We start from the raw sequence: 23,583 nt of genomic DNA on the forward strand, positions 1-23,583 counted from the left end.
GAGCTACTCTCCTGTTCTCTGTTTAGTCAGAGCAGTTGTAAGGTTGTTAAAATGTAACACTGGCAGTTAAGCCTATGGGTGACATTTATTTTTATGCAAAATAATTTAGGAAAGTGCAAAAAATACCATAATCATCATTATAATCTGTGAGATTAAATGTGAAACCTTTCTTCAACAATTGTGCGGTGATTATTTAACTAGAGTTTAATAAATTGAGCAATACATAAATAGTCGCCTCTTTATAACACACATTGTTGAAGAAGAGTTTTAAATTTAAATCACATTGCCAGATTGAGGTTTATGGTAAGTTTTTTGCACTTTGCACAATTAAATTACATTGCACTACGAAAATGTCGCCCTGTGTGTGTAACACATGACATAATTGGTAGTGATGAGGAACAATATTTTTCAGTTTCGCTCCTCATAGTAAGTTCTTCTGTCTCTTCTGTTGTAGATGCTGGATGCAGATAACAAATACAAACTGCTGGAGAAGGAGTACCAGCAGTTTCGGGAGCAGCAGAGCATTCGCCCTGAGATCAGACTACAGTCTGAGATCAACCTGCTAAGTTTGGAGAAGGTGAGCACATCAGCTTCTAACTATACACCTTACATAATCCCAGTTCTCTGATATTCTAAGTGACGTATTTCACAGTGGGATTTCATTCCGAAACTCCCATAACTCGAAGTAACCAATCAGAAACGTCTGTTGGAGACAGACCTGGAGAGCAGATAATATGGTGCGCCCTCACCCTGTGTAAAGGCGCCACTCTCCTGCTCACTGCCAAATGTTTTCAAACATGCTTCTCTTCCTCGTCTTGCGAGCAGGGAAGTGTGGTGAAATACTTCACTCATAATATCAGATAACCGGGGTTATGTAAATAACCTTGTTCTCTTTCAATTACCCGTTCCGTATTTGACGGTGGGATATGGTAAACTCCCGTATCGCAAAACTGAGGGTGCACGCTCCGTAAAGGCACAGAAACAAACCATCGGGAAGAAGTTCAACAGTGAGGGGATGCCCATAAACAAAGCATTATATCTCAAAGGAGATACCCCAAAAGAAAACCTGCTCATGTCTCTGTAGTAGAGGGCCGTCGCAAGCCCCCTCCAAAGGCCGACACACAACTATTAGAAGAAATCATAATATATCCCACTATCCCAATTAGAGACTGATCGATAAATTGGTTGATTGATATTATCGGCCGATATTAGCCTTTCACAGAAATATTTGTATTGATCTTTATTCAACAGATAAAGTGCTGATATTATATACATAGAATGAACAAATACGTCTGCTCATTTTTTTAATGTTTCAATGGTTGCCTGAAGAGGGCGCTCTACGAGCTGCTCATTGAACATCATTTCAGCTCCTAAGTCACGACGTGAGAGAGAGTGGGCATGGTGGCTTGCCAGCGACAGCATAGTTGAATAAGTAAATAATCAAAAGTACACTTCACCAAGCAAGCAGCCCTGTCCTCATCACTTGCACACATAGCTAGCCAGCAGTGTAGTTGGGCTCTATCAAGCCAGTTAGGTAGTTAGCCAAGCTAGCTAGCTAGCTATCAATTTGTACTTCTTATGTGCGAACGCTGGACGGACGCCAAAGTGAACACCTACTCATCCTTGATACAAAATATGCAATCTGCAAAAAAAGCAAGACTGTTGGCGCAGATCTATCGTTCAGGCCATGTGCGTGTATTCATGATGAGATAAGATTTATTTTTATTTCTTATTTTTTTAGGTGGTAGATCAGCTTTAATATTGCAGATAGATTGTAACTTCCATCAATGTAATTGTCTGCATCACTTCCGATCCCCCATATGTTTTTTTGTTGTTGTTGTTTTTCGCATACAGTGAGGGGGAAAAAGTATTTGATCCCCTGCTGATTTTGTACGTTTGCCCACTGACAAAGACATGATCAGTCTATAATTTTAATGGTAGGTTTATTTGAACAGTGAGAGACAGAATAACAACAAAAAAACAAAACCCTTGTTGGCAATCACAGAGGATTTTTTCCCACTCCTCTTTGCAGATCTTCTCCAACCTTCAGCTCCCTCCACAGATTTTCTATGGGATTAAGGTCTGGAGACTGGCTAGGCCACTCCAGGACCTTAATGTGCTTCTTCTTGAGCCACTCCTTTGTTGCCTTGGCTGTGTGTTTTGGGTCATTGTCATGCTGGAATACCCATCCACGACCCATTTTCAATGCCCTGGCTGAGGGAAGGAGGTTCTCACCCAAGATTTGACGGTACATGGCCCCGTCCATCATCCCTTTGATGCGGTGAAGTTGTCCTGTCCCCTTAGCAGAAAAACACCCCCAAAGCATAATGTTTCCACCTCCATGTTTGACGGTGGGGATGGTGTTCTTGGGGTCATAGGCAGCATTCCTCCTCCTCCAAACACGGCGAGTTGAGTTGATGCCAAAGAGCTCGATTTTGGTCTCATCTGACCACAACACTTTCACCCAGTTCTCCTCTGAATCATTCAGATGTTCATTGGCAAACTTCAGATGGCCCTGTATATGTGCTTTCTTGAGCAGGGGGACCTTGCTGGCGCTGCAGGATTTCAGTCCTTCACGGCGTAGTGTGTTACCAATAGTTTTCTTGGTGACTATGGTCCCAGCTGCCTTGAGATCATTGACAAGATCCTCCCGTGTAGTTCTGGGCTGATTCCTCACCGTTCTCATGATCATTGCAACTCCACGAGGTGAGATCTTGCATGGAGCCCCAGGCCGAGGGAGATTGACAGTTCTTTTGTGTTTCTTCCATTTGCGAATAATCGCACCAACTTGTCACCTTCTCACCAAGCTGCTTGGTGATGGTCTTGTAGCCCATTCCAGCCTTGTGTAGGTCTACAATCTTGTCCCTGACATCCTTGGAGAGCTCTTTGGTCTTGGCCATGGTGGAGAGTTTGGAATCTGATTGATTGCTTCTGTGGACAGGTGTCTTTTATACAGGTAACAAGCTGAGATTAGGAGCACTCCCTTTAAGAGTGTGCTCCTAATCTCAGCTCGTTACCTGTATAAAAGACACCTGGGAGCCAGAAATCTTTCTGATTGAGAGGGGGTCAAATACTTATTTCCCTCATTAAAATGGAAATCAATTTATAACATTTTTGACATGCGTTTGTCTGGATTTTTATGTTGTTATTTTGTCTCTCACTGTTCAAATAAACCTACCATTAAAATTATAGACTGATCATTTCTTTGTCAGTGGGCAAACGTACAAAATCAGCAGGGGATGAAATACTTTTTTCCCTCACTGTATATACACTGCTCAAAAAAATAAAGGGAACACTAAAATAACACATCCTAGATCTGAATGAATGAAATAATCTCATTAAATACTTTTTTCTTTACATAGTTGAATGTGCTGACAACAAAATCACACAAAAATTATCAATGGAAATCAAATTTATCAACCCATGGAGGTCTGGATTTGGAGTCACCCTCAAAATTAAAGTGGAAAACCACACTACAGGCTGATCCAACTTTGATGTAATGTCCTTAAAACAAATCAAAATGAGGCTCAGTAGTGTGTGTGGCCTCCACGTGCCTGTATGACCTCCCTACAACGCCTGGGCATGCTCCTGATGAGGTGGCGGATGGTCTCCTGAGGGATCTCCTCCCAGACCTGGACTAAAGCATCCGCCAACTCCTGGACAGTCTGTGGTGCAACGTGGCGTTGGTGGATGGAGCGAGACAGATGTGCTCAATTGGATTCAGGTCTGGGGAACGGGCGGGCCAGTCCATAGCATCAATGCCTTCCTCTTGCAGGAACTGCTGACACACTCCAGCCACATCAATGCCTTCCTCCTAATGCATTGTCTTGCATTAGGAGGAACCCAGGGCCAACCGCACCAGCATATGGTCTCACAAGGGGTCTGAGGATCTCATCTCGGTACCTAATGGCAGTCAGGCTACCTCTGGCGAGCACATGGAGGGCTGTGCGGCCCTCCAAAGAAATGCCACCCCACACCATGACTGACCCACCGCCAAACCGGTCATGCTGGAGGATGTTGCAGGCAGCAGAACGCCACGGCGTCTCCAGACTCTGTCACGTCTGTCACATGTGCTCAGTGTGAACCTGCTTTCATCTGTGAAGAGCACAGGGCGCCAGTGGCGAATTTGCCAATCTTGGTGTTCTCTGGCAAATGCCAAACGTCCTGCACGGTGTTGGGCTGTAAGCACAACACCCACCTGTGGACGTCGGGCCCTCATACCACCCTCATGGAGTCTGTTTCTGACCGTTTGAGCAGACACATGCACATTTGTGGCCTGCTGGAGGTCATTTTGCAGGGCTCTGGCAGTGCTCCTCCTGCTCCTCCTTGCACAAAGGCGGAGGTAGCGGTCCTGCTGCTGGGTTGTTGCCCTCCTACGGCCTCCTCCATGTCTCCTGATGTACTGGCCTGTCTCCTGGTAGCGCCTCCATGCTCTGGACACTACGCTGACAGACGCAGCAAACCTTCTTGCCACAGCTCGCATTGATGTGCCATCCTGGATGAGCTGCACTACCTGAGCCACTTGTGTGGGTTGTAGACTCCGTCTCATGCTACCACTAGAGTGAAAGCCCCGCCAGCATTCAAAAGTGACCAAAACATCAGCCAGGAAGCATAGGAACTGAGAAGTGGTCTGTGGTCACCACCTGCAGAACCACTTCTTTATTGGGGGTGTCTTGCTAATTGCCTATAATTTCCACCTGTTGTCTATTCCATTTGCACAACAGCATGTGAAATGTATTGTCAATCAGTGTTGCTTCCTAAGTGGACAGTTTGATTTCACAGAAGTGTGATTGACTTGGAGTTACATTGTGTTGTTTAAGTGTTCCCTTTATTTTTTTGAGCAGTGTGTGTGTATATATATATATATATATATATATATATATATATATATATATATATATATATATATATACATATATATATATACATATATATACATACACATACAAACATACATACACATCCTTTAAAAATATATATATTTCCCTTTATTACTTTCCAACCCCACCATCCCCTCCCTAATTGGAGTAAACTAGTGAACAACAATGCTTAGGCCTCTACTTCATGCTTATACATAGAGATAAGATTGTTAGCTAGCTAGCTAAATTAGAACGTGTGTGACAAGTCAGTTCTGCAAACATTTTCCTGCATGAACGTTTTCAGTCATCAGCGCATGCCATTTGCAGTTGAAATATATAGCCAATACATTTTGTATTGAATAACATTGTAATTTACAATGATTTCAATAAGAAAACATTCTCGTAATGAACAGTTAGCGTGTGCTTGTCAAAACAAGCTCTCATTGCCAGGTTGCCATAGTGTTTCTTTACATGACTGTTTACTTTGACTGTTGTAAAGCACTGTAGTGAATCTACTCAATAAAAACATCTAGTGGTGACATTACGAACTGCATGTTACTGCATATTGTGTGAACTTGTGAACAGTGCCATTTCAGATTTACTTTGAGACAAAGTTTAATTCATCTCATTCAGCCCTTGTTTATTAGTGAGCTTGTGGTGCTTCAGCACAAACACTTCTGCATTCTTATCCACTGCCATAGATAGATACAACTTAAAGATATGTATGTCTAAGTAGGTAAACTGAACAAGTGTTTTATATTTACTTCTGTATTTATAGAGGATATAGTTGCTTTTTGGTGGTTATCATGTAAACCACGAATAAAAAGTTATTAAATAATGTTAATTTTAATATTTAGGTAAGAAATAATCATTTAAATGATCTGTTCACACTAGAACCGCTGGGCCTCGGGGGACCCTCCTTCAAGCTAACGAGCAGTCATTCTGACTGCAACATTCTAACAGTGTAATTAATACATTTCATACAGTGCATTCGGAAAGTATTCAGACCCCTTGACTTTTTCCACATTTTGTTACATTACAGCCTTATTCTAAAATGGATTAAATTAGTTTTTTCCCTCAATCTACACGCAATACCCCATAATGACAAAGCAAAAGCAGGTTTTAGAATGTTTAGCAAATGTTATACAAATAATAAACTAAAATATTACATTTACATAAGTATTCAGATGCTTTACTCAGTACTTTGTTGAAGCACCTTTGGCAGCGATTACAACCTCGAGTCTTCTTGGGGATGACGCTACAAGCTTGGCACACCTGTATTTGGGGAGTTTCTCCCATTTTTCTCGGCAGATCCTCTCAAGCTCTGTCAGGTTGGATGGGGAGCATTGCTGCACAGTTATTTTCAGGTCTCTCCAGAGATGTTTGATCGGGTTCAAGTCCGGGCTCTGGCAGGGCCACTCAAGGACATTCAGAGACTTGTCCCAAAGCCACTCCTGCGTTGTCTTGGCTGTGTGCTTAGGGTTGTTGTCCTGTTGGAAGGTGAACCTTTGCCCCAGTCTGAGGTCCTGAGCGCTCTGGAGCAGGTTTTCATCAAGGATCTCTCTGTACTTTTCTCCGTTCATCTTTCCCTCGATCCTGACTAGTCTCCCAGTCCCTGCCGCTGAAAATAATCCCCACAGCCTGACGCTGCTACCACCATGGTTCAACGTAGGGATAGTGCCAGTTTTCCTCCAGACGTGACGCTTGGCATTCAGGCCAAAGAGTTCAATCTTGGTTTCATCAGACCAGAGAATCTTGTTTCTCATGGTCTGAGTCCTTTAGGTGCCTTTTGGCAATCTCCAAGTGGGCTGTCATGTGCCTTTTACTGAGGAGTGGCTTCCGTCTGGCCACTCTACCATAAAGGCCTGATTGGTGGAGTGCTGCAGAGATGGTTGTCCTTCTGGAAGGTTCTCCCATCTCCACAGAGGAACTCTGGAGCTCTGTCAGAGTGGCCATTGGGTTCTTGGTCACCTCCCTGACCAAAGCCCTTCTCCCCCGATTGCTTACTTTGGCCGTGCGGGTAGCTCTAGGAAGTGTCTTGGTGGTTCCAAACTTCTTCCATTTAAGAATGATGGAGACCACTGTGTTCTTGGGGACCTTCAATGCTGCGGACATTTTTTGGTACCCTTCCCCAGATCTGTGCCTCGACACAACACTGTCTTTGAGCTCTACGGACAATTCCTTCGACCTCATGGCTTGGTTTTTGCTCTGACATGCACTGTCAACTGTGGGACCTTATATAGAACGGTGTGTTCCTTTCCAATCATGTCCAATCAATTGAATGTACCACAGGTGGTCTCCAATCAAGTTGTAGAAAAATCTCAAGGATGATCAATGGAAACAGGATGCACCTGAGCTCAATTTCGAGTCTCATAGTCTGAATACTTATGGGAATAAGGTATTTCTGGTTTTTATTTTTAAATTAGCAAACATTTCCAAAAACCTGGTTTTGCTTTGTCATTATGGGGTATTGTGTGTAGATTGCTGAGGAAATTGTTTTTTTAAATCCATTTTAGAATAAGGCTCTAACGTTACAAAATGTGGAAAAAGTCAAGGGAACTGAATACTTTCCTTGCAGCAAGCTAGCCGAGTCACACTAGCTAGCAATGTACATTCTTTTTACATTTTAGTCATTTAGCAGACACTCTTATCCAGAGCAATTTACAGGAGCTATTTGGGTTAAGTGCCTTGCTCAAGGGCACATCAACAGATTTTTCACCTAGCCGGCTCGGGGGTTCGAACCAGCGACCTCGTAACCGCTAGGCTACCTGTAATTAAAAGAGAACCACTTATAACCTGTTTATAACCATTTATAATCTGTTTGTAACCACTTATAACCTGTTTACAACCATTTCTAACTTGTTTGTAAGACCTTATAACCACCGTTTTTATCATTTTGACCTTGAATAGAAATGTAGGGTGTATTTTTTTTTGTTACGGTTGTGCTGCATCTTTTAATCAACTATCTGTTATTCAAGGTGGAACTTGAAAGGAAACTGGAATCCACAACAAAGTCGAAACTTCATTACAAGCAGCAGTGGGGGCGTGCTTTAAAAGAACTGGCCAGGTTCAAGCAGGTAGGCCAATTTAGATGACTGCCACTTTGATTCAACAGAAATGTGTTTGCCCGTAGTATGCGAATACAGCCTGATACCAGTGCTGGTGTAGGCCTAGACCAGCATGTTTGTGCAATTCTATAGTTGGAATATATAGGGGGATATATATTTCATTTCAATTAACAGGTGTGCCTTGTTAAAAGTTTTATTTATATACAGTGAGGGGGAAAAGTATTTGATCCCCTGCTGATTTTGTACGTTTGCCCACTGACAAAGAAATGATCAGTCTATAATTTTAATGTTAGGTTTATTTTAACAGTGAGAGACAACAACAAAATCCAGAAAAACGCATGTCAAAAATTTTATAAATTGATTTGCATTTTAATTAGGGAAATAAGTATTTGATCCCCTCTCAATCAGAAAGATTTCTGGCTCCCAGGTCTCTTTTATACAGGTAACGAGCTGAGATTAGGAGCACACTCTTAAAGGGAGTGCGCCTAATCTCAGCTTGTTACCTGTATAAAAGACACCTGTCCACAGAAGCAATCAATCAATCAGATTCCAAACTCTCCACCATGGCCAAGACCAAAGAGCTCTCCAAGGATGTCAGGGACAAGATTGTAGACCTACACAAGGCTGGAATGGGCTACAAGACCATCGCCAAGCAGCTTGGTGAGAAGGTGACAACAGTTGGTGCGATTATTCGCAAATGGAAGAAACACAAAAGACCTGTCAATCTCCCTCGGCCTGGGGCTCCATGCAAGAACTCACCTTGTGGAGTTGCAATGATCATGAGAACGGTGAGGAATCAGTCCAGAACTACATGGGAGGATCTTGTCAATGATCTCAAGGCAGCTGGGACCATAGACACCAAGAAAACAATTGGTAACACACTACGCCGTGAAGGACTGAAATCCTGCAGTGCCCGCAAGGTCCCCCTGCTCAAGAAAGCACATATACATGCCCGTCTGAAGTTTGCCAATGAACATCTGAATGATTCAGAGGAGTACTGGGGGAAAGTGTTGTGGTCAGATGAGACCAAAATGGAGCTCTTTGGCATCAACTCAACTCGCCGTGTTTGGAGGAGGAGGAATGCTGCCTATGACCCCAAGAACACCATCCCCACCGGAAACATAATGCTTTGGGGGTGTTTTTCTGCTAAGGGGACAGGACAACTTCACCGCATCAAAGAGACGATGGACAGGGCCATATACCGTCAAATCTTGGGTGAGAACCTCCTTCCCTCAGCCAGGGCATTGAAAATGGGTCGTGGATGGGTATTCCAGCATGACAATGACCCAAAACACACGGCCAAGGCAACAAAGGAGTGGCTCAAGAAGAAGCACATTAAGGTCCTGGAGTGGCATAGCCAGTCTCCAGACCTTAATCCCATAGAACATCTGTGGAGGGAGCTGAAGATTCGAGTTGCCAAACGTCAGCCTCGAAACCTTAATGACTTGGAGAAGATCTGCAAATAGGAGTGGGACAAAATCCCTCCTGAGATGTGTGCAAACCTGGTGGCCAACTACAAGAAACGTCTGACCTCTGTGATTGCCAACAAGGGTTTTGCCACCAAGTACTAAGTCATGTTTTGCAAAGGGGTCAAATACTTATTTCCCTCATTAAAATGCAAATCAATTTATAAAATTTTTGACATGCGTTTTTCTGGATTTTTTGGTTGTTATTCTGTCTCTCACTGTTGAAATAAACCTACCATTAAAATTATAGACTGATCATTTCTTTGTCAGTGGGCAAACGTACAAAATCAGCAGGGGATCAAATACTTTTTTCCCTCACTGTGTGTGTGTGTGTGTGTGTGTGTGTGTGTGTGTGTGTGTGTGTATATGTATATATATATATATATATATATATATATATATATATATATATATATATATATATATACACACACACACACACACACACACACACACACACACACATACATATATTCAGTGCATTCGGAAAGTATTCAGACCCCTTGACATTTTTGTTACGTTACAGCCTTATTCTAAAATTGATTAAATTACAACCAAAAAAACTCATGAATCTACACACAATACCCCATAATGACAAAGCGAAAACAGGTTTTTAGAAACTTTAGCTAATTTCAAAATATAAAACAGAAATATCACATTTACATAAGTATTCAGACCCTTTACTCAGTACTTTGTTGAAGCATCTTTGGCAGCGATTACATCCTCGAGTCTTCTTTAGTATGACGCTACAAGCTTGGCACACCTGTATTTGGGGAGTTTCTCTTATTCTTCACTGCAGATCCTCTCAAGCTCTGTCAGGTTGGATGGGGATCATTGCTGCACAGCTATTCTCAGGTCTCTCCAGAGATGTTCTATCGGGTTCAACTCGGTAGGTTTTGGTATTTGTTTTTTGGGGGATTTTATTAGGATCCCCATTAGCTGTTGCAACAGTTACTCTTCATGGGGTCCACACAAAACATGAAACATGACATAATACATAACATTAATAGACAAGAACAATTCAAGGACAGAACTACATCAATGTTTTTTATTTAAAGGCACACGTAGCCTACATATCAGTACATACACACAAACTATCTAGGTCAAATAGGGGAGAAGCGTTGTGTTGCGTTATCTGTTTTTTTAAACCAGGTTTGCTGTTCATTTGAGCAATATGAGATGGAACAGAGTTTCATGCAATAATGGCTCTATATAATACTGTACGCTTTATTGAATTTGTACTGGATTTGGGGATTGTGAAAAGACCCCTGGTGGCATGTCTGGGTGGGGTAAGTGTGTGTGTCAGAGCTGTGTGTATGTTGACTATGTAAACAATTTGGGATTTTCAACACATTAATGTTTCTTAAAAAATAAGAAGTGATGCAGTCAGTCTCTCCTCAACTCTTAGCCAAGAGAGACTGGCATGCATAGTATTTATATAAGCCCTATGATTACAATCAAGAGCAAGGCGTGCCTTTCTGTTTTGGGCCAGCTGCAGCTTAACTAGGTCTTTCCTTGCATCACTCGACCACACAACTGGACAATAATCAAGATAAGACTAAACTAGAGCCTGCAGGACATGCTTTTTGGAGTGTGGTGTCAAAAAAAAGCAGAGCATCTCTTTATTACAGACCTCTCCCCATCTTTACAACCATTGAATCTATATGTTTTGACCATGACACTTTACAATCTAAGGTAACGCTAAGTAATTTAGTCTCCTCAACTTGCTCAACAGCCACACCATTCATTACCAGATTCAGCTGAGGTCTAGAACTTAGTGAATGATTTGTACCAAATACAATGCTCTTAGTTTTAGAGATGTTCAGGACCAGTTTATTACTGGACACCCATGCCTAAACAGACTGCAACTCTTTGTTAAGGGTTTCAGTGACTTCATTAACTGTGGTTGCTGATGTGTATTTGGTTGAATCATCAGCGTACATGGACACACATGCTTTGTTTAATGCCAGTGGCAGGTCATTGGTAAAAATAGAAAAGAGTAGAGGGCCTAGAGAGTTGCCCTGCGGTACACTACACTTTCCATGTTTGACATTGGAGAAGTTTCAATTAAAGAAAAACCTTTGAATTATATTAGATAGATAGCTCTGAATCCACAATATGGCAGAGGTTGAAAAGCCATAACACAAATTTTTTCAACAACAGGTTATGGTCAATAATTTTCATCAAGAATCTCTCTGTACTTTGCTCCGTTTATCTTTCACTCGATCCTGCCGCTGCAAAACATCCCCACAGCATGATGCTGCCACCCCCCATGCTTCACCGTAGTGATGATACCAGGTTTCCTCCAGAAGTGACACTTCCTCCCTGACCAAGGCCCTTCTCCCCCGATTGCTCAGTTTGGCCGGGCGGGCCAGCTTTAGGAAGAGTCTTGGTGGTTCCAAACTACTTCCATTTAAGAATGATGGAGGCCACTGTGTTCTTGGGGAGTTTCAATGCTGCAGACATTTTTTGGTACCCTTCCCCAGATCTGTGCCTCGACACAATCCTGCCTCGGAGCTCTACGTACAATTCCTTCGACCTCATGGCTTGGTTTTTGCTCTGACATGCACTGTCAACTGTGGGACCTTATATAGACAGGTGTGTGCCTTTCCAAATCATGTCCAATCAATTGAATTTACCACAAGTGGACTCCAATCAAGTTGTAGAAACATCTCAAGGATGATCAATGGAAATATGATGCAACTGAGCTCAATTTCGAGTCTCATAGCAAAGGGTCTGAATACTTATGTAAATAAGGTATTTCTGTTTTAATACATTTGCAAACATTTCTACAAACCTGTCATTATGGGGTATTGTGTGTAGATTGATGAGAGGGGAAAAATGATTTAATCCATTTTAGAATAAGGCTTTAACGTAACAAAATGTGGAAAAAGTCATGGGGTCTGAATACTTTCCGAATGCACTGTGTGATATACACCACCGTTCAAAAGTTTGGGGTCACTTAGAAATATCCTTGTTTTTGAAAGAAAAGCAATTTTTTTGTCCATTAAAGTAACATCAAATTGATCAGAAATACAGTGTAGACATTGTTAATGTTGTAAATGGCTATTGTAGCTGGAAACTGCTGATTTTTAATGGAATATCTACATAGGCGTACAGAGGCCCATTATCAGCAACCATCAGTCCTGTGTTCCAATGGCACGTTGTGTTTGCTAATCCAAGTTTTCCATTTTAAAAGGCTAATTGATCATTAGAAAACCCTTTTGCAATTATGTTAGCACAGCTGAAAACTGTTGTGCTGATTAAAGAAATAATCAAACTGGCCTTCTTGAGACTAGTTGAGTATCTGGAGCATCAGCAATTGTGGGTTCGATTACAGGATCAAAATGGCCTTCCTTCTGAAACTCGTCAGTCTATTCTTGTTCTGAGAAATGAAGGCTATTCCATTCGAGAAATTGCCAAGAAACTGAAGATCTCGTACAACGCTGTGTACTACTCCCTTCACAGAACAGCGCAAACTGGCTCTAACCAGAATATAAAGAGGAGTGGGAGGCCCCAGTACACAACTGAGCAAGAGGACAAATACATTAGTGTCTAGTTTGAGAAACAGACGCCTCACAGGTCCTCAACTGGCAGCTTCATTAAATAGTACCCGCAAAACACCAGTCTCAACGTCAACAGTGAAGAGCCGACTCCGGGATGCTGACCTTCTAGGCAGAGTTGCAAAGAAAAAGCCATATCTCAGACTGGCCAATAAAAAGCTAATATTAAGATGGGCAAAAGAACACAGACACTGGACAGAGGAAGATTGGAAAAAAGTGTTATGGACAGTTTGAGGTGTTCGGGTTACAAAGAATAACATTTGTGAGACGCAGACCAAATGAAAATATGCTGGAGGAGTGCTTGATGCCATCTGTCAAGCATGGTGGAGGCAATGTGATGGTCTGGGGGTGCTTTGGTGGTGGTAAAGTGGGAGATTTGTACAGGGTAAAAGGGATCTTGAAGAAGGAAGGCTATCACTCCATTTTGCAACGCCATGCCATACCCTGTGGACGGCGCTTGATTGGAGCCAATTTCCTCCTACAACAGGACAATGACCCAAAGCACTGCTCCAAACTATGCAATAACTATTTAGGGAAGAAGCAGTCAGCTGGTATTCTGTCTATAATGGAGTGGCCAGCACAGTCACCGGATCTCAACCCTATTGAGCTGTTGTGGGAGCAGCTTGACCGTATGGTACGTAAGAAGTGCCCATCAAGCCAATCCAACTTGTGGGAGGTGCTTCAGGAAGCATGGGGTGAAATCTCTTCAGATTACCTCAACAAATTGACAACTAGAATGCCAAATGTCTGCAAGGCTGTAATTGCTGCAAATGGAGGATTCTTTGACGAAAGCAAAGTTTGAAGGACACAATTATTATTTCAATTAAAAATATTATTTCTAACCTTGTCAATGACTACATTTCCTATTCATTTTGCTATATTTCCTATTCAAACTCATTTCATGTAACGTTTCATGGAAAACAAGGACATTTCTAAGTGAGCCCAAACTTTTGAATGGTAGTGTGTGTGTGTGTGTATATGTATGTGTGTATATGTATGTGTGTATATATATATGTGTATATATATATATATATATATATATATATATATATATATATATATAGCCCATATCATGCAGCCCTACGTGGCACAGTGTGGAAATGATAACAAAAGTGCAGGAAATGCAGACATTTTTGGGGGTGTTGAATTGAATAGTATAAAACAATCAGAATGGAGAAAGCCGCATTGAAATCACTTATAATTAATGTGTTGCAACGCTAGGGTAATGAACTACTCATAAAGCATGTTTTGAACTATTATTCAAAAACATAAAATACCGTCAAATACTGTCATACCGTGAAAAACATTGTGATATGTTATTTTGGCCATATTGCCCAGCCCTAGGCTTAAATCATGTTTGAGTTCTCCCCCCCCCCCACCCCCAGATGTCTAAATATTTTCAATTTGTTGGATCCTTGCAGCATGTGTCAATGATAAGTAATTAACAGCTTGAGGATAAGTGTGAATGCAAATAAAGGAAGCCACATTAGCCTCGACTTTACACTACCTTTCACAGCCTCGTCTTACAGTATATCATGTGGAGTCATTCGCTGTGTGTTTTTACATGGGCCCAAATATTTTTACAACGTGTATTAGACATTGATCACTTTTAAATCAGCACAACCTTCTAGTGGGCTCTGAAACCTGTGCTGCGTCTGGAGTGAGCCCTTCAAGGGACTAATCCAATGTCAACAAAGTCGGCACACTGGGCTTATCAGGCCTCACTAATAACTGTTAAAGACAAAAGCCAGCTGGAAAATCTGAACCCCCTTTTTTCTGGAATTTCTAAGTGCCAGATATATGTTAAGAAAACACAAGTTGATTTATGTTGCACTAAGGGCTTCATAACTTAATGTGAAATAGCCCTATAAATCATGTTTGTATTATGTTAAGCATTAGCCCAGGCGTTAACCATTGAAATGTCACACTTGTTTTTAGGGGTATCTGTCAGACCCGTGCTTGGATACACTCGGTGTAGTTAACGTTTGTTTGGTTTGCGCTATGCTATCACTATTTGTTTCACCTATCAACGCGTCGGCATACTTTTTAGCCAAGTTGCGGCAAAGAAATTCTCGCCTCAGGAATAATGCCTTTTCCCTCTAAATGTCCAGATGGTAAGAATGAAATGCAGCTCTTTAGAAAACGTATACATTCCTGACTTAGCCCTTAGCCTTATCTTATCTCTTAGCCTCTAATACAGCAGATACGGTCAACTGATTAATTTGATTAAGTATGCCTGCCGCCTCCTACTCCCCTAACTCTGAACCGCCTTGGTATTTGGTGTCAGATAGTGTGAGACCTGAAAAACTGGAGCTTTGAAATCCCCCAGGTGTCTGTCTGTCAGTCGGCTTATTTTCCAGAAAACTGCAGTTGAGGCCCATCTGGGCAGCTTGCTTCACTCAGGCGAGTCCCTAGTCTGACCCACTGGATGCAGGCCACAGGGAATGGGAATGGGGGTCGTTCGCTGGTCACTCAGGCCTGCCTGCGCTGCCTTTGTCCTCTCCCTCCTGGAGAGAGCCAAACTCTGGAGGGCTGTGTTTACCAAGAACCTGGCATCCATTACTGAGAATGCAGTGGCGTACCACACACCTAACCCCTAGCGTGGCGCTGTTGTCCACTGGAAACACTTAATGCACTCTTCAACCAGCAGTAGCCGAGGAAACCCTTTGCCCAAGAGACCTTAGAAAAAGCCCTGCATTAATTGTTTCAGTGCTTTGGCGCTTACTTGGCAATGTGCGCTCCAGAAATGTTTCTGTGGTTTGTTTTTGTAGCAATTTTGGTAAAGCAAATGTATTACAGGCGACTAATGTTCACAGAAAACACTAAATTAAACGTAATTCTGTGCCAACATATCACTCTGTGATAAAGATGAACTGAGTTTTGCCCTGGCTGTGTGAGAAAAAGGAACTTGTCTGTATTTTAACCGGTGATTGTCTGGAAAAGGGAGCAGATTGTGAGAAAAGGGAACTTGTCCATATTTGAACCAGTAACTGTTAAGTGTCAGGGAACACATGACATGTCCCTAAACTGCTGTTCATTGAAACCGTCATAGGAGTCTCTTGGTCAAAATGCTTTTTATTCCATGATCAGCTTTTATTCCATGGTACCAACATAAACACTAGTGATTGGGGAAAAAATCGATAGTTAGATATCGCAATATTATTTTGGATGATATTATATCGATACTTTCCAAGTATCAATTTGTAATAAAAAAATATATATATATATATATATATATATATATATTTTTTTTTAAGATGACGTTAGCTAGCGCTAGTCGGCTGTACCTGCGCCAAAAATGCCCTATAGCTTGTTCTTCTTCTTTTTAAATAGTGAGCCAACATGTTTTCAACACTTATTTCCATAACTAATCAAAACAAATGTTGTCATGCTCTCTCGTCTCTGCAGCAGACATATAGTGAGCAAAATGTTTGGAACATCAAATCGCAGTATCGAATTGCAGTAGAATCGGGAAATACTATTATCATATTCGGCACCTAAGTATCGTGATAATTTCGTATCTTTAGGACCCTGGCAATTCCCAGCCCTCAAACACCTGGTTGTTTTCCTACTTTGTTTGAGAAAGTATGCTGTGCTGCAGAACAGAGTGATATGATCGCAGCCTTCTCTGGTATGTTGTGTTAGAGAGAGCAGGAGAGCGCCATGACACGGCTGAAGAAGCAGCAGCAGGAGCTGGAGACCATGAGGCTGCGCTACCTGGCAGCCGAGGAGAAGGAAGCCGTCAAAAGCGAGAAACACGAGCTGGAGGACATCAGGAACGAGCTGAACAGGTACCAACTAACACACTACCACACTAGCATTATTTATCTTCCAAAAGCCTGGAGGGTTCACTTAAGACCAGTTAAGTGGAATTTAATTCAAAACACCTTCAGTCAAAGGCAAAAGGGACTTTTTTATGCTCCCTGTATACAAAGGTAATGCATTACTAGACATTCATATGCCATATACTATATGCACGACAAGCGGTACCGGAACGCCTAGATCCAAGAGGCTTCTGAACAGCTTCTACCCCCAAGCCATAAGACTCCTGAACATCTAATCAAATGGCTACCCAGACTATTTGCATTGTGTGTGTGTGTGTGTGTGTCCTCTTTTACGCTGCTGCTACTCTCTGTTTTATTATATTGATTATGCATAGATAATACTCTACCTACATGTACATACTACCTCGACTAACCAGTGCCCCCGCACATTGACTCGGTACCAGTACCCCCTGTATACAGCCTCGCTATTGTTATTTTACTGCTGCTCATTCATTATTTGTTATTTTTATTTCTTATTATTTTGTTACTTAATGTTTTCTTGGTATTTTTTTGGTATTCTTTCTTAAAATTGCATTGTTGGTTAAGGGCTTGTAAGTAAGCATTTCACTGTAAGGTCTACTACACCTGTTGTATTCGGTGCATGTGACAAATAGAATTTGATTTGATTTGAGATGTCATTTATTTGTGCCACATTGACCTTGTCCAACCGTGGACCTCTTGGGTTGTTATCTGAATCCATTGGCATCGACCTCTTACTCTCCTCCCCCCGCTGGCTGTGTTTTTCTACCGCAGGTTAAAACAACAGGAGGACAAGAGGCCGTGGGGTAGTGACTCTGCCGGCCCCGCCGTGTCTCTCAACGAGAGCGCCGACGATCACCTCAGCCGGCTTCTGGAGGAGAGAGACACTCTGTTACGCACGGGTGTGTACACACACCAAGACCGCATCATCAGCGAGCTCAACAGGCAAATCCAAGAGGCCATGGCACACAGAGTGGCCCACTGACCACTAGTCTAGCACCTCATGCTAATGCATGTTAGAAAACCAGCCATCGGACTCGCCTAAATGTGAAGTGTCTATCAATTCCTAGTGTGCCAAATGGTCTGAATTGGACTATCAGATCACTTCAAGCTCCAGGGACAGTAGAAAGCTAGCATAAGGGATTGACTTTGTTTTGTGTAAGTGTTTTGTGTTTTTTGTTTTTTAAGTACATTTTGGCTTTCTTTGTTACATTTGTAATAGGCTATATTATCTGTTTTATACTATGGGCTAATATCCACATTTTAGAGATGATTGTGAAACGGGAAAGGCCCAAATTATTTTATTTTACCAAGCATTACATTCCAAATGTCTATGGTTTAAATTATTAGAACGAAAGAGGTCACTCTAGTGGTTGAATGTTCGTTGGTGTGTTTATACTGAGTGAGTTGTCTGTAGACACCAGATGGCGCTGTAACATCAGCAAAGCTACGTGTAAATATACTAGTTATTCTTATTTTTTCAGATCCAGAATTAGTGTGTTAAAAGTATTTATTGTTTGTCATGACTAACATGCATAGACTACTCTTGAATGTATATTGATTTGTGTGTATTAAATACATTATTTGGGGATTATATGCGCCTTCACAGTCTTGTGTTAGTGAGCACAGGTTGGTTTACATCTCTACACCAGTGGAGGCTGCTGAGGGGAAAATCTGTCCGTGTGAGATGAGCACTTTATTTGTATGGAGGTCTATGAGAGCTTGTCGAATTACGTTAGGCTTATTTGATCAAAGAGTTTTGTAATGTTTAGACTGTTACAAATGTACTGAAATAAGTGAATGCACCTGGCATCTCGGCAACTTTGAGAAAAACGACTTAATTGTGGCTGTTCACACACGTATCTGCCCTCTCATTGGCTAGAATGGTCCCACCTGATCTCGCCTGCCTTCAATCATTGAGGACATGTATTTCCATTGTTAGAGCGGTCACCTGGCTATCTTGTCAATATAATAGATCTTCTTTGATTTGGTTCATTAAGAAATACTAGTGGCCATGACAATTCAAACGTGAGTTATTTTAGGGTTGTGGTTTGATGGGTTTCTTGTGTGTGTTCGCAGGTGGGAAGAGTTATCCAAATTATTTTGCCAATTAGCTTCAGCCAGCTGGTGTGCGACCGTGGAAAAGTTGTTGGTTTGACTTTGGATAGCCTATGTCTGGGACTAGTTAGGGACTATCAATAAATTACAATATAAATTATACTATATTTAATGTTGCACACTTTTTAGTTTTCTCATTAAATGCTTGTAATATTTGTATATTAATTTCTACAATTTGTAGTTTTAGGTTTTTAAGTCATTGAAATTTGGAGCTATTGGAATTTTAACATATTGTACATTGTCTAATTTACCTATGTTCCCTAACTAGCCCCATAGGGATATCCAAAGTCAACCCAAATTTACCACAGGCATTACGATTGGGTCGTGTGCAGCTGCACTCCGAATTGATGATTACCTGTGTGCTGCCAGCTGTGGGCAGGATTGAAACAAATCCAACCCAGAGAGGAAGAGGCGAAGCCAGAGGTCCAACTCGGCCCAAAATCTGTCTCCAGCAGGTGGCGTTTTTTCGCCCACCAAATGAGGTGTTTTTGCTTGAAGGTCAATGTGTCGAATTTGGTCAACAAAAAATGTGAAGTTTTGTCATGCTTAGGTTGTTACGAGTGTACTGATTGATATAAATAGGAAACGTAACATCCTGGCAACTTTGGAAAAAAACTACTTTATATCGGAGATGTGCCTTTTGGTCACAAGCGTATCTGCCCTCTCATTGGCTAGAATGCTCCCACCTGATCTCGCCTCCTCCCGACTGCCTTCAATCTTTGAGGACTTTTATTTCCATTGTTAGAGCGGGCATTTGACCAGCTGGTCAATATAATAGATAATTTGTGCCCATTCTTAATTTACATTGTGGTGCAGTCACAACCACAAGTCTCACAGAACTCCGTTTTGGACAAGACTGACTTTATGACCAAAATTATCCTCTTTACACTTTGTAGTCAATTTTGACAGTAGAATAAATGTTTGGACTCATATCGATGCCACAAAAAGAGAAGTTTGTTTTTAGGGGCAGTTGCTCTTTAAGCCTTAATGTTATACTTCGTTTAAAGTTGACGAAGTGGTGTCTTTATTTGGCCTGGTAATTTCTAAAGATGTATGGAGTGTAGTTGGCATAATATCCCATTACATTAAATGACTCCAGTCCCCAAAAGTATTTCTCAAAACACATCCTACAACGGTATATCCAATTTGTAAGTCGCTCTGGATAAGAGCGTCTGCTAAATGACGTAAATGTAAATGTTGTATCTGTCATGTCAATGGCCGCTACTCTACCTCTCTGACACCGCCCATATGTTTGATGTTAAGTGCCTCTATTAATCGCTCTTCTTTTTTGGGGGGTGGGGTTTGATACTCAAGGATTTACAGATGGATTCTAGGGCACCAACCCAAATTCCACATTAACAAATGATAGAACAATGTAATTGAATATTGCGAGATGGGTTGATGAGCTCAATCTGCTGACCTGCGGGTACAGGAGTGTGATAGCTTACACATGTAATCACATGTCTTAACACCGTCCCAAACACACCGCCTGAGTGTGCCTGAGTGTGTTCCCATGCGGTCTGTCTGGTGGTGGGTGGTGGATGGCTTGTGTTGTCATCTGGTCCGACAGTGTGCAGACGCTCACAGCTCATCCATCTGGTGGCTGACGTGAAGGGCTGAATTCCTCCTGGCTCTTTATCTGGCTGGTGAGGAGCAGGGCCCAGGGCCTGCTGGAGACTGCTGTCTGTAAAATCTGGCCCAGCTGATAGTGACGTATGGCTTGTTTAGACACTGGCCCTCCTCGCCGATTGAACTCCCCTGTACTTATGAGGACAGACCGTCAGCAACAGCTTACACAGCTGACATAAAGACACACTATCAGCATGTTTACCGAGTCACTCACTCCAGCCCGGGCCCATGTGATTTATGCTCGTTTGAGCCCTGGTGGATCACTCTGGGCCTGGGTACACTTTTCTGGGCTTTGATTGCTACCTTTGGCATTATGCATGGGGCCTAACCTGACAATGATAAGTATCTCTGGCATGACTTGTGTGACTGGTGTTCGCTCTGCATAATGTGAACAGACTGTTTGTCATGTTGCAGCTAATGGGAGAACCTAGATGGAATTAATAGTAATTTGTCAGACTCGTGAATATGGATCACCAAGCCCCATGCCATAAAAAAAATATCCCTTAGACCATGTTTTACTCTGGGAGAGTTTCCATGAAGTGGTGCCAAGGATTCTGAAATCCGTGTTAATCAGATGAGTAGAAATGAATCAGGTCATTAAGATTAGTTACCATGATCGTACAGTGCTGTGACCAGTAAGGTCAGGCGAGGATGATGGGATAGTGGGGTTTCCCACCCTCTTTCACTTCTGGCTGTTATGTTCCACACTTAAATTGATCACAATGGATCACAGAATGTGCATGGTGTATGCTCTCTGACATACACAACTGTACAGTAAAGTCAATAAAACTTGGGGGGAAATCCTGCGCTCGGACACATTTGTCAAGTTAATAAACGGTCATTGTAATTGAAAAAGGTCAAGAGAGAACTTTAATTTCTCAGACTTTTCCCCCTATATTATGTTTCCCGTTAACATTATTTTTTAGAAGTTAGAAAAACTCCAGCATGATCACTAATTGCTTTTGAAAGTGTGACCCTTGTCTGTTTAATATTTTCCTGAGCAGGAAATTCCATGAAAAGCAAACCATTACAGTCCAAAACCCCAGGGCCACTTTCATATGTAGCCTTTCAAAATAATAATTTTTGTGCGATCATTTGTTTAGCCTGAGTGAAGCTGCATTTCACAGGTCCTAGTTCCCATGGCAAAGTATGGTGATTGATGTATGACATCTTAACTGTATTTGTTTTACAAATTCGTCAAATTCCCATGAGAATAATTTGTTTAAATCACTCTAAATGCTGGCAACTTTGTTTCTATTATCTTCAAACTGTGATAGTTGCTAAGCATGTGCGGAAAGGTGGTTAAATATGTTTTTTCTATTTGAGTTCAAGGTAGTGTTATAATTGTTATAACCTTCAAATGTATGCAGTGTGTGCATGGGAGAGCTAGTAGGATTATTACTGGAAAATGGAAACAGCTGGCAAAATATGGCCATTATATGACTAATCCAAACACACCATGACAATACAGGTGATTTGAAGCTCTAACGTGTCCCACCAGTGGGTGAAGATAAGATGTTTTGTTAAAGTTGACTGCTAGCACACTTAAAGGTCCAATGCAGCTGTTTTTATCTCAATATTCAATAATTTTTGGGTAACAATTAAGTACCTTAATGTGATTGTTTTAAATTAAAATGGTCAAAAAGAAACAAAAATAGCAAAGAGCAATTACTCAAGCAATACTTTTTCTAGGACTGTCTGGGAGTGGCCTGAGTGGGGAGGGGAAAACTAGCTGTTATTGGCAGAAAGGTTTGGAACTCTTTCTTATTGGTCTATTTACTAATTTACCACCTGGTGATGTCAAAACTCCATCCCACCACAACAGGCTGAAATTTCAGGCTGTCTTTTTAAACAGCTCTTACACTAAAAGGGCATTATCATCAATTTCACTATATTATTCCAACCTCATTGTGTGGAAATGTATATAAAACAAAGGAAAATCACGTTTTTGACTGCACTAACAAAGATAATAGCATTTTGATTCCACTTTGTTGAATGCAAAATAATGCCCAAAATAAAAATATAAAAACGTTTCAATGTCAAGAGGAAATAGGCAGAACGTTAGTCCCAACTATAATTTGTTATTGGAATATGGGTCCAGACTGCTTAGGAACTCAAATCCCATCCTGTCCCAAATATAGCCACCAGACAGTGTTTACCAGCACTAAACCAAGTGAGGAGTTTATAATGCCTTAAAAGACCTGTATATAGATGACAATTCTTAACCTTGTCTATCCTCACCAAATAAGATTGGGCAACTGGAGCCAAAATAAGCATTGCAAATCATTTACATGTTCTGTTTGAGTGGCATGGACAACATGGGAAATGAAAGTTTTACCCTGACTCAGTCATGTGAAAGGCTCTCTTTAACAGCAGCACAGGTCTCAGAGCAGCAACACCCACACATTGCTGAAGGGGGAAAGACTTGTGGATAGGTTTATTGAAAAAGCTGCTTTGAATTCTGTTTTTACTTGACGATTTGAGCCAGGGCTTGAGAAAAAAAAGGGCCATGCTTGAAAGGTGTATGGACGGCCTAATAAATCAGGGGCGGTGTGAGCAAGAGGAGTTCATGTTCTCCGGGTCAGATCCATAACCTCTCGACAGCTGCCCGCGCACTAGAACCAGCGGCGCTGTGGGACGTGACCTTACAGACACACAACGCAGGGGCCATGGGCAGGGAGCACGCCCTGCGGACACACTGATACATCACCGCCTGCTAAGATGAATCTGAGCCCCTCCAAGAAAACGCTATGTTTTTTTCCAACACGCACACAAACACACACAGACTCTCTTTGTAAAGAACAAACATCAAGTGACAGGAAACTCATGGATGAAAAAACAGAATATTTCAGACTTTCTGGTTTGTGATGGCTGGAAGTGATGGATCGTGTTTTCAGACACGATTTGCCATTTTTCAAAAACCATGTTCAAAAATCTACTTCAGTGTTATTTGTTTTAGAATAGTATAGCACATTGTCCTCCATAAAATATCACAGGCATTTTTTTAAGTACTAAAATAATACTACTAATTCTTAGGGCAACAGCAGGGATATTGTTTGTTCAAAGTTCAATACCTT

At 41.6% G+C, this 23,583-nt stretch overlaps 1 protein-coding gene across 1 annotated transcript in view; it reads left to right on the forward strand.

Moving 5' to 3' along the window:
* LOC121584617 (centrosomal protein of 120 kDa) overlaps positions 1-18,353 on the forward strand; it is a 69,985-nt gene extending 51,632 nt beyond the window's left edge. The window contains exons 17-20 of the mRNA XM_041900607.2: positions 455-577; positions 7,838-7,936; positions 16,602-16,747; positions 17,534-18,353. Coding sequence (XP_041756541.2) covers positions 455-577; positions 7,838-7,936; positions 16,602-16,747; positions 17,534-17,744 — 579 coding nt within the window. The 3' untranslated portion in view covers positions 17,745-18,353. The remainder of the gene's footprint in view (positions 1-454; positions 578-7,837; positions 7,937-16,601; positions 16,748-17,533) is intronic.
* Positions 18,354-23,583: the final 5,230 nt, after the last annotated feature.

This window comes from Coregonus clupeaformis, chromosome 16 (genome assembly GCF_020615455.1).
Source record: "Coregonus clupeaformis isolate EN_2021a chromosome 16, ASM2061545v1, whole genome shotgun sequence".
NCBI lineage: Eukaryota > Metazoa > Chordata > Actinopteri > Salmoniformes > Salmonidae > Coregonus > Coregonus clupeaformis.